Source organism: Anser anser (genome assembly GCF_964211835.1).
Source record: "Anser anser genome assembly, chromosome: 5".
NCBI classification, from domain to species: domain Eukaryota; kingdom Metazoa; phylum Chordata; class Aves; order Anseriformes; family Anatidae; genus Anser; species Anser anser.
The window spans coordinates 61,857,697-61,870,054 of NC_139725.1; the positions used below are offsets into that span (position 1 = coordinate 61,857,697).

General features: G+C 35.8%; 1 protein-coding gene across 11 annotated transcripts in view; it reads right to left on the reverse strand.

Annotated features, from left to right (window-relative positions):
- The window catches only part of KIAA0586, a 70,604-nt gene that overhangs the window by 52,479 nt on the left and 5,767 nt on the right, over window positions 1–12,358 (reverse strand). For all 11 annotated transcript variants that reach the window (XR_014584757.1, XR_014584758.1, XR_014584759.1 and 8 more), the window contains exons 7-15: window positions 11,718–11,889; window positions 11,009–11,176; window positions 9,410–9,530; window positions 8,418–8,562; window positions 7,272–7,313; window positions 6,163–6,389; window positions 5,106–5,178; window positions 4,520–4,780; window positions 3,965–4,139 (exon numbers count right to left, since the gene is read on the reverse strand). Coding sequence is in view for 4 of the 11 variants with exons in the window: in XM_083837166.1 (XP_083693292.1) it covers window positions 3,965–4,139; window positions 4,520–4,780; window positions 5,106–5,178; window positions 6,163–6,389; window positions 7,272–7,313; window positions 8,418–8,562; window positions 9,410–9,530; window positions 11,009–11,176; window positions 11,718–11,889 (1,384 nt within the window). In the remaining 7 variants the exon portion in view is untranslated. The remainder of the gene's footprint in view (window positions 1–3,964; window positions 4,140–4,519; window positions 4,781–5,105; window positions 5,179–6,162; window positions 6,390–7,271; window positions 7,314–8,417; window positions 8,563–9,409; window positions 9,531–11,008; window positions 11,177–11,717; window positions 11,890–12,358) is intronic.

Genomic DNA, 12,358 nt, shown 5'->3' on the forward strand with positions numbered 1-12,358 from the left:
AAGCTCAGTGGACTGCTCTAACAAAAAAGAGTCATTTAATAAGTCTGGATTTTCCAACCAATCAAGCTCAAGGCCAACTACTTGCAATAATTTTAAAGCCTTTTATCACCTGGTACATCAAGGCCAGGAAGGGAATATCTGGGTGCAATTCCATGAAGGCAAAAACTAACCATGTCTAATACATGCAAGATTTTTTAAAGAGCCTCATGCTTTAAAGTGCTTACTCAATTTTGTTTCATTTTATTTACACTTTTATTATAGAGGAGTAGGGATCTGTTTCTAATTTTATTAGTTATACTTTCCTGCTGTAACTGCCTCTTTCAGAATAGCAGTCCACAAAAACATCCAACAATTTTTTCATCATGAGACTCATGTAGAACACTGAAGCATTACTTTTCCATTTTATTAGCAAGATGCAGGAGAGCACAAAAGTTAAGCAACCTGACCAACTGTCATATAAAAGTCAAAGACAAGTAATGCCAGTATCAAAACAAAGGCTGTCCTCAGCCTAAAGCCGTCAAAGTTAGAAAACTTGGAAATAGGTTAAATATTCATAGGAGCACTATTGTTGTAAATGACACGCCAAAGAAATTCCATCTTCTTCCTTTCTTCCCTTAGATAAGGATACAAGGGTGCCTTATTTTGTTTCTTGACAGCAAATAAAATAACTGCAATTTTCTGTAACTGCAATCTGACGTGAAATGGAGAAATGATTTTTATGATGGCTTTATTACTGCAAACACACATGTGGCTGCACTGCTGTAGTATGACTTAATGACTTGGAACAGTATTACTTTGGGTAAAGGCTATCCAGAGTTCATTCTGTTTTCAAGCAAATACCTTTTAAACTGTATTTGCCACATTCAGGAGACCTGGAAGATTAAATTCAGCATGGATCCAGTACCTAGTTTTCTCTTTCATTTACTATTTGCCTCCAACAGAAAACAAGCTAAAGCACAGGAGCAGCTTATTACAACTGCATGCAATTTGCACCTTTAAGTTTCATCGCCACTACCAAATTAAACATGCCAGCAGTAGAACATCCTTAGTGTCAAAAGATCAAATGAACTACTTAGGATAATTGGATTTATGTGGGGGGTGTGGGCAGGGATGTGGGGACAACACCCAACACACTTGTCCTGTCTCTTCACGAGGTATTGTTTCTGAAAGGATAAAATTGGACTCCCTGGAAAGGTTGTGACCTCCAAAAGACAAGAACCCTATAAATCAAGATGAAAAATGTCATTCAGGACTCAGCAAAAGTAGAACTGCTGATTCAATATTTTTAAAGGAGTGTCTGTTCTCAGTCCAAATCTTTGAGGTCACTGTAGTGTAGCATTAACTATGAGGTTCCTAAGTGCTTACTAACACACATTTCATTCAAAAAATTATGTACAGAATAAACTAAATTACAGGTGTGCAGCACTGCCAATAGAGTCAAAAAGAGTGATATATCATACTGATCCTTCAAATGAGCACCCTGTCATTTCTAAAAACAAGGCAGGTTGTTTTCACATACCAAGTTTTCACCAGTTAAAAATAAATTCAGTTTTCAGAAGTCTTTTTGATCTTTACCAAGACTACACAACATGTTTTCAAGGGAGTTTTGAGAACTGCAAATACTTCCTACCAGTAACACTTTTTCCTCATGGATCACAACTGAGTTATAGAGCAGTCATAAGAAAAGTGCCAGGAAATCACCTAACGACTACACTATGCTTAACAATAGATTCTTGTACTATTCTGAGGATTTGACACTACGGATGTACACCATAACTGAAAAAAATAATAGCAGTGCTAGTTTCCAAGGACATAAATTCAATGTTTTATACCATACATTTTTATGGCCTAAAAACATGGTCTCGTTAAGTGGCTGCCTTTGTCATATTAATGTCTTATTTCATACAGAATATAATATTTTGACAGTTATAATGAAAACACTATTTTTAAAAAGAAGTGACAGTTAAGACTGCATCAAGTGTATTTTTCCTGCATGAGTGCCATCAGCACGAGAACAAGAAGTGAATAGGAAAGCTAACAAATACTGCACTCTTTTTCCACTGATGCTCACCCTATAATCTTGATTGTGCCCACCATCACTTTAACTGCCTCTTAAACTTAATACAATATTTCTCTTGATGATGATCCTTTATCATGTAATTTGCTCGCTCTCTGATGCGGGGAGAAGAAACTAAAAGTCCTTGTTTGTTGTCGTTTTTTTTCCTTCCGCACTCCACTGTTGTTTTCTTTGCTGAGATTTTCTAGTCCTCACAGTTTTGTTGGTATCTTGCAATCTTCTTTACCTCCTAACAATGTGTTAGGATTGCAATCTTTTTTACCTCCTAACAACTTTCAATTAAGGAAACTAGTATCTTGACTACACTCTTTTCTGTACAGATATAGAGAAGAAGAGCAGTCACCCTCCATTGCTTCAGTCATAATGAAAATAACAGTACAACCACTTTGGAAAATTCTTTGATTAAGCTTCATCCTTCGTAACAAGCATTCTAGTTATTAACAGTAACAGTAGTAATGACCTCTAAGTCTCCCCTTAATCCTACACATTAGTTTTTCTGATGGATCTATTGTAGATAATCTTAATCACCATATTAAGAAACAGTACGTTTTGAAAAGATAACTGGAAAATAAAACAGATCCCATTAAAACAGACAAATCTAAGATGTATAATTTCAAACTGTTAATGATTTGTGAAAGACTCAACAAAAAATACTGAGAAAATTCCATAAAGATATCAACTGTGAGAATATTCAGAGCAAAAGGCCTCTGAAACAAAGAAAAATAGGAACTCATATTCTGAACATCCACTTCAGATACAATCCTACACTTTTCCATACCTCCAACATAAATACCTAGGCAAACACTGAATTTGTTTTCCTACTTCACTCTACTCTACTATTGCTTCCTTTGCTTTGATTTTCTAGTCCTCACTGTTTTGTTGGTATCTTGCAAGGTTTTGTTTTTTTTTACCTCCTAACAGTGTGTAAAACAACTTTCAATAAAGAACACTAGTAGTCTTAAAAACATTAATTTTAAAAACCGAAATAAAGACTATTTTTAATGAATGGATGAATTTTACCAGAGTACGCATTCAATTCTACTAACTCAAGATAAAGTTTATCTACACTTACCTGTGCCAGATACGATTTCATTTCTTTTAACATTCCTAATAGGTTTGAAAATTAGAATCTTCTGATCTTAACACTTTGTACATAACTAATGAATAAAATTCATTATCAACTAATAACCTTCATCAATTAAATAACAAGTTAGTACAAAAAAAAGTTATACTCTGCATTTAAATCTGACTTGAGTAACAAAAGAGTTATTGCTATTTAGTGAACTGAACCAATGCTTCCGATTAACGTCTTTCAATTTTTACAGGTTAATAGATGTCATCTTCATTCCAATAAATTTCAATTTTCATTTCTCAATTCACATATTAGAGGTGGGAAAAGCAGTATCAGGCTTCTTTAATCTTCCAAATCTCAGAAGTTTTCTTAACTCTGAATAAGTTAAGTCAATTAAATGACATGACTGGATAAACCTTACACAAGGAATACACATCCCTCACTAACCTTTATCAAAAGCTGGGTTAGTCTTTCAACACACTCAACTTCCAGGCACTCTTGTAATTACTTTCTATTCCTTTCAGCAATTCAGTTTAAGACTTGTGCAATAATAAATATATTTCTAAACTTAACAGTAGTGTAAGTATGAACTGGACAATCCAAAATAAGTGAGGTACAAGGCAAACAAATCTGAAGACCTGCTGTTATTGTTCAGTTTTGAAAGGAGTATCTTACAACCCTCCTGCAATTGCTTAAGCATTAAATTGTAGAGCAGGGAAACACAAGGAACGAGCAGGTAAACACAAGGAATACAAGGAATTCCTAATAGAAAAAAAAGGGAAGGAACACATTGTTCACATTTGGGAATTACTTACCTCTAACACACTCTATCACTTTAGGTCTTTGAATTTTAGATTTGGGAGAGGGAGAGTTGAATCTCAGATATGGTGCTTTTTTAAGTGTGCTACGATGGCCTTGGTAAACTGGTTTTCCATAAACTTGGCTGAGATACTCTTCATTTTGTACCAGTGCACTTCCACCAACAGGTCCCTATCACACACACACACAGAAAAAAAGGTTTACAGTTCTTAATATATGAAAATTTGAAAACAGTAGTGTTACAAAAAGCCTACAGATTAAAACAAAAGTAAGAAGCTTTGCAAGAAGACATTGCATGTACACATTAAAACTTCTGCATACAGAACACGAACAGCCAGATGCAATAGCAGATTCTGGATAGTCCAAATTTGTAACATAACAATGAATTCTACATTGTTATGCAAAGACAATTCTGACAAGAAAAAACACCGAACAGGACCATCATTTTCATTTAAAATTACTAGTCACACAAACGCTTTTCTTCACACAAATCCTACAATCTAAAGCAAAGCAGTCATTACCAAAAAGGAAACAATTACTTGGGAACTCACATCTGCCCTTTTTTCCTTCCCCTGCAAACTTTCAGAAGAAAAGTAAGTTCTAAAACTCTGTTTGCTCATCTTATCTTCTGCTTGCTTCTGCAACGGCTTAGCTACAGATAAAAGCTTCTTTGTTGAGCATCCTTGAATTTTCTGAGGTTTTGATTTACTTTCTTTATTGGTCTTCATAGCCTTCATGTTCGGGGCTCTCCTGATCCATGGGACCTTTTGATCATATTTCACTTGCTCCATATCATTTCTTACCATTTCAGCCTAAAGATAAAACAAACATAGCAAAAGGAGATTTTATCTTCAAGGCTATCAGAAGAGTTTGTGGATAACTTTGAAGATCTAAGAAATGGCCAGTGTTTTTTTATGTTAGCGAGCAACTGTGACCAAGTGATTTTCATTAAGCAATGAATGTTTTAGAATAGAGGCAAACATTATGTTATAGCAAACTACATGCTAGTAATAATAAGCAGTTTTCTCATGTTTTTAAGTTGTGAATGAATCGTGCTTAATTGTCAACATGAAAGAGCAATGTGAGATGAAAAAGCATAACGCAAGGAACCTGAACTCATTTTTTCCCCAGCCATACCTGGATTTCTGCACTGATTGCCTTAATCCACTCATCCACGGTCTTTCTGATACGAATCTCCTCCGATATATCTCTGAAATAGAAGGAAATATTTTAGGACAATGCTTCTTAAATTGCATTGATCCATTCCTGGGAATGTAGCAGCCTTTTCTACGAAACATGACAGAAACAAAAAACCAGAACACAGACAAAGTAAGATTATGCATGTCTACAGTCTCCAAAAGACACTGAGCATGCTTTACCTGAACTTCCTAAACCTAAATCTGGTCTTACATAATGCCACCTACAAAAACCGTCCTGTTGATACGTGCTAACATTATTACAAAGACCTCTGAACAAGTGGCATCACGTGTCAGTTCCTATTTCGATCAGAAGTTGGTAAAACAGGACTACAAAAACATTCCTACTCAAAAGATAAAAAGCAGATGACAAAGATTATCACTTCCTCTAAAAGATAATTATAGCACATATCACGTCTGGAAGATCTTTACATGAAGAGTTACCTTGCTCAATATTTCAGTTGGAAAACTATGATTGATTGAAGTAGGTGTATTTAACACAATTGACTAACAGTTGACAAGCAAAAGTTCAAAAACCAAAAGATCTGCTGCGTGATGACTAATTCTTTAACATTTACAGGCTTACGGAGCCTCTTCAGCTCTGAATGATGACGTTACTCTTTTGTCTTCCTATTACTGCAAATTTGTCTACAAAAAGCTAAGTGAGTTTTTTAGTCCCTGCTACCAATAGCTGAACAGTTTGTCCAGTTGTTAGTGTGAGAATTCAGCTTCAAGTTCTGGAGCACAGAACATCCAAAGAAGTAACAGGTACCTATCAAAAAAATTCAATTCACATCACAAGGTTCAAAAAACATTTCAAGTTCAAAAGTATCACATCGTGACTTCTAAGAAGAGTCAATCAATAAATACTTTTTTTTTCCCCCAGGGAACTGCACTAGTTCTTCAATATATGGAATTCAAAAATTTGTAAGAGAGGTAATGAAAGGTGAGCACGTGGAATGAATAGACACACAAAGCACTGAATAATAGGGTCTAACCTGTTCGTTGTCAAGGCATTAATAAACGTATACATGGCATCCCCATCTTTTGCACGAATAATGGCTTCCAAATTTTCTTCAAGAACTTTTTTACTGCTTTGAACTCCTCTCAAAATCCTTTTAGCTTCCCTCAGTAGAGATTTTGGTGCTTTAACATTTTGAAGGATGGATGGTTTAATGAGCTGATGATCTTCAGGAACATCTGATGCAATAGCAGGGTTTTTTGACTGAAATTGAAACAGAACCACTACCTTTTAATCAGATCTTTTAATTCAGTTTGCTACACCCTGATCAGAATTTCTGTTCAAGTCCCAGCAGATGAGAGACTGTCCACATGTACTATCAGCAGCTTCAATTACTCAAGAACTTTCAGTAGATTGCAAATACACTTAAAAGTCAAGAGGGACGAGAACTAAAAGGACTCAGATGCTAATCTATAACGTACCAACTTAGAGAAACAACGTAAAGCTAGTAAGTATGTGAAAAAATGGCACTTGGGTATATGCAGGAGGTACTACATGCAACTCTGTCCATGTAACAGTAAAGTATAATTAAAAACATAGTAAAAACCAAAGTCCACTAAATACATGCACTCATTTGGCAACACCGTCCCAAGAAACACCAGGCAAAATATGTGAGTTTTAACAGCAAAGCACCACATCTCAACATTCACCATGATCCCCTCTCCCTTTTGCTGTCTTTTCATTTTCATAAGAAACAATGAAGCAACTATCAGCTTTTCACTTACGTACTCTTATGAATTTCACCTAAGAAATACAGATACACGTTCAAATTAAAATGATGTAGACTTGCCAATTAGACCCAGAGAATGAAATGGCAATTAAGTTAGCATTCCACACCATGCCTGTTCAAGGAGGAAACTTTCTGACTTCTGCATCATTCCCTCAAGACAGTTCATTAAGATTGAATAAGACAAGACAATGAACAAGTTACATCTTACTTTGAGTAACGTAATCTGTACATATAAGCAACTTTTTTTTTCAAAAAAAAAATAGATATGCAATAGTTACCACAGTGTTATCTCACTGCAAGCATATTCAAAACAGTTTCAGTACTATACTCTTAAAAAAAGTAAATTCAAAGTATACCTTAATAAGATCATTCATGTCTGATTTCCATAAATCTGCTTCCTAAAAAGACAGAAGAGATCTTGAAATGTACACAAAAGACAGAGCTGTCAAGGTAAAATCTAGAGTGGATATTCGATCAATTTCAATGGGCACAATGAATTTCTTGTGAACACCTACACCTCACAAAACACTTCTTTTGGGTTAGAGCACCACCTTCTGTTCCATCTCCACCAATCTCAGTTACCTCAGACCTTCCACTTACTCATGGTAAGCTAGTGGTCATTCATCCCAAGCATTTATTCTCTAACTCTACAGAACTCAAGCAATGATAAGAAGTCATTAGCTAAGTACCTAGTCGACTCAACCCCACATTTGTTGAAGTCATCTTTGTCTTCCTAGTGACTTTTTCTTCTTCAATAAAGAAAAAATTTGAAACCATTTACTTCTGCAATTTCTTACCCACCTTTGCTTCTCCTGTCTCACCCTGTTGTGTTGTCCATCCCAGGGTGTTATTCAATGTAAGTTTTTAGCAATAGTGGTATGCAAATATTTGTGATGTAAAAGGGGCACGTGACATATGCTCTCTTACTAATATGAAAAGTTAAAAATGCCATCCACTAACACATTACGAAAATCTGTGAAATGGGGTATCAAATGTATCAGCTATACTGTACAATACAATGAGATTAAGCTATGTTTTCTGAATATACAGCAACACTTTACAAAGAAATGGCAAAATGAGAAAGGAATTAGCTTAAATCATCCCTAGTGCTAAAGTGCACGAGTGCATTGAGCTTTCCCTAATGGAACTATTACATCAGCTCTGTAGCTCCAACATCACGGGAAGAGAGCCAGCAGAAAACAAGCACTGAAAATATCCAAATATCTTCCAATAAAATGAATAAATATTTTTTTATTTTTCACTGTCTTATATATGGTAGAATGGAAGTAAGACTCTCTACAGTCTAGGCTATTGCACACCCATTGCAACACCATTACCCAGGCTCAAATCCCTTCCACATTAAAAAAAAAATAAATAAAAATAAAACCACTATTTCATGCCATTGTGAACAAATATACAAATGTTAGTCTTGTAAGTTTTTCTCAGCATTTTTTTATTCCCCTTATTCAAACTCTGGGACATTCTAACACTATGTATTTTACCTGTACAATGTTGTGCATTTGTTTTCTTAACTGGCCAAGATCTTCAAGTAAATCATCTGCTTTTTTCACCGTTTTCTCAATTGAACTGCAATTTTGGAAGGGGCTTTCAAAAGCAGGGCATGAGTCTACATGCAAAGCAGTAGGCCTGATGGAAGAAATACTTGTTACTGTAAGTTTCATGGCTCCTCACATGGCCCAAAAAAGTAGCTGACTGACACTGCGCATGCACTTACCAAACCTTTATGCAAAACAGAATTTGCTTTTTTATCTGAGGTTACAGACAGGTTATTGAGATCTCTGTTTATTGCTTAATACCTTGAGCTGTATGCTTGCATTTTGAACAGTGAAACTACATTTAAAATTCAGATCTAGCAGAGCAGCATTTTAAGTTTGAAAACCTGTCCATCTGAAAAAAAAAAAATCATACTTTTGTTCATACTATCATAAGACAGTACATCTTTAGGCATTTTTCATTATATTACTGAAATTATGATATCCAATTATTGCCTGGGGAAAAACGTGTTTCAGACTAGATAGCTAAGAAAATGTCTTTGACCTATTCTAAACCTTAGAAACTGATGCTGCTCCTTCCCAACAAAATGTTCTCATATAGCTCCAATAAGTACATAGCTTGGAGTCTCACTGACAAGAGAATTCCATTTTAACACAGTGCCTGCATAGCTGGCTTCCTGACACTACTGCCCAAGCCACTGGGATAGAAGTAATATGTTCAGAAGGCAGAAAAGCACTCCGAGTGATACCCCCTCACCTCTGAAAATGGCGTTACAACCTGACCCACCAACTAGCCTACATCTGCCCTCAGTACGACAGAAATGCAAAAGCACCACAGAAATAGTTGGGCTCCAGTGTTTTACTTCAAGCACAGCTTTATCAGACTCAAGAACCACTCCAGTGATTCAATTACACCATCAATCTCATTAAAATTAACAAAAAACAATGTTCCTCAATTTAGGGTTGTTGCATTTATTTACCTGTCTATCCTGGAATGCCAGCTTGTTTGATTATTGTTTAACGTTGCCTTCTCAGAAGAATCCCTTTGTCTCACTAGAGTTTCTTGAGGATTCAGAATATGCTCAAGAAGTCTCCCTCCACCTACAGCAGAACAGAAGAAACAGTTACGTGTACTGTTAAGTTTGTTCAATACATATAATACTTTATTTTCATAGAATCGCAGAATAGTTTGGATTGGAAAGGACCTTAAATATCACCTAATTCCAGCCCCACCATGGGCAGAGACACCTTCCACTAGATCAGGTTGTTCAAAGCTCCAACCGACCTGGCCTTGAGCACTTCCAGGGACGGGGCAGTCACAACTTCTCGGGGCGGCCTGTTCCACCATCTCATCACTTTCATAGTACAGAACTTCTTCCTTATATCTAACCTAAATCTCCCCTTTTTTAGTTTAAAACCATTACATCTTGTCCTATCACTCCACTCCCTGACAGAGTCCCTCCCCAGCTTTCCTGTAGGTCCCCTTTAGTTACTGGAAGGACACTCTAAGGTCTTCCCTTCTCTTCTGCAAATTGAACAACCCAACTCCCTCAGCCTTGGTAGGAGAGGTGCTCCAGCCCTTTGATCAACTTTGTGGCCTTCTTTCCTTTCCAAATACTGCATTATTCTGTAACACCCAACAAGGACAGTAAAAATAATGTTGCCTTTTTTTTTTTTTTTTAATAAATGCTTACTTTAGATATGACAAGTCACATGAAAACATTCACACTGATCTATCTTACTGCGATTGCTTTCTATTAGCAGCGTCAAAAAACAGATGAATGAAACCATGACAAGCAATTAACTGAGTCACAGAGGAACATTTTGTCCATAGGGTCACAGATTTGTTCTTCTTCCTTCACCTGGCTTCATTTATTCTTGGCCCAGAGAACAAAGTGACAGCATTGAAAAAAAGAGAGACAGAAGCAGACATCTAAGAAAAATCTGATGAAGACACCAACCGGCATTTTGTCCGTGATGCTACAAGTACAATGCCTGGATCTTTTAAATGGTCTTCTTCTGTCTTAGATCCTCAAGCAATTCTCCTAAACACCAACTAAAAAAGGTGCTTTACTTTTTGATGAAATGTTCAAAACCAAGTTTCACACCATTAAATTGATCTCAAGTAGTAAAAGAAAATGACTCATTTTGCTTTGCACATACTATTTTAATTGCTGTAACCCAGAGACCCTGTGGATACATTTGTGTGAAAAAAGTAAATTCAGCCAGTGATAACAAAGTTATTGAGTAGCTTTCCCATTTTACATTATTTTGTATCATCTTCTTTAAACCTGACAACGAGTAGTTATTGTCTTTAACTTTTGAAGTCACAATATATTTCAGTGACAAATTCTGTCTAAAGCGATAGGATAGCATGGTACTGTCATTAAATCTTTAGGTGGTTACGAGTAGCTGACATTTCCAACATGAACCTTTCCCAAACGCACTTTCCAATATTCTGAGTGTAAGTATCTACATACTAGCAACACAACACCTCAGAAGAGGGAAGAACACACAGAATAAATCCCAGATCATACTGCTCATGCTAGTGGAAGACAGGAGTAACTTACTCACCATACCTTCATGTGTGGATTTGGGAACATTTTCCTTTTCTGTTATAGGGTTTTCTTTCCTTGAAATTTTCACATTTTTTGATACAGGTTCCGGAACATAACTCCGAGGAACTGGTGTCTTTAGAGGAGATTTTTGTGTATGAATTCCACTACTCCGGAAGTGACTTGAATAGGCTTCAGAGGGGGGAAAAATATATATAGTTATTTAAATATGTTAAGAATTCTCTTAATATGAAAACAAATTTGGAGAAAAAAATGCATGCCAACGTTAAGAAATTTTCACAGAAATGTGAAATATTACAGAACTAGATAAAAAAGTAAACAGGAAGAAAATGTCATATTTCCAAGTACTACTATAAAAGGATCAAAACAAGCAAAAAACAACAAAAAACCACCAACTAATACTATGAGCTAGCTCAATACAAGCTTCCACACAGTTTATTTGTCAGTAAAAATATTTTGTGTAAATCTAGGCCTCACAAATGAAATCAAATTGGTGCAGACTACACAGTTAGAAAGTACCAAACTCTCACTTTAAACTGGAACATTTTCAGAATAAGTGTTTTATGATATACAGTATATTATGTCATAAAACCAATTATACAGAAGAAATGTTTACTACTCACTGCTATTGCAGTCTGTAATCCAATATTAACTGAAACAAAATCAATGCAGAACTAACACTGAAATTAAGATCTTAAGAATTTGTCTTCACCTGGGACAGGTGGACCTCTGGTAGAAAATAAATTCTTCTGACATGAAGACATATCATTGTTAGTAAGCAATTGCTGTTCTGCCTTCTCAGGCTGTTTTGTCATGAGACTGGAAGATGGTAGGCGAATTTGCTGTAAGCCACTTACGTTGCCTGCAGAGCTAATGAGATGAGACTAAAAGAGAAGAATTATAATGAATTTCTTATACATGCATTAGCTTCTCAATAAAACTTTAAACAGGAACACTTGTCATGTAATCATATTAATCAGATTTTGACATGATACTTAGAAGAGAAAAAAAAAAGCATTTACAACAGTCTCAGAACACAAACATGTTTGCACGTTACTCTTCCTTTCCAAGAAGCATGCAAGACCGTCCAAAGAAACAAACTAATTTTCCTTAGATTTTTAGTGTGACCAGCTAGTTACTAAATTAAAGTTCCCTCAATTAGCAAAGGTCTAACCAACTTCTTAGGAAAATGTTCTCATTCCCACAATTTTTGCATTAACTTTTTGCAGACAGAAGAATTACTGGGGTTGGGAGGCGCAGGGAGAGGAAACAGCAATCTGGAACAGGTGGATTTATTGATTTTCCAGAACCAGAAATAAATCAAATCAAAATCTAAATCAAATTTTAAAAACA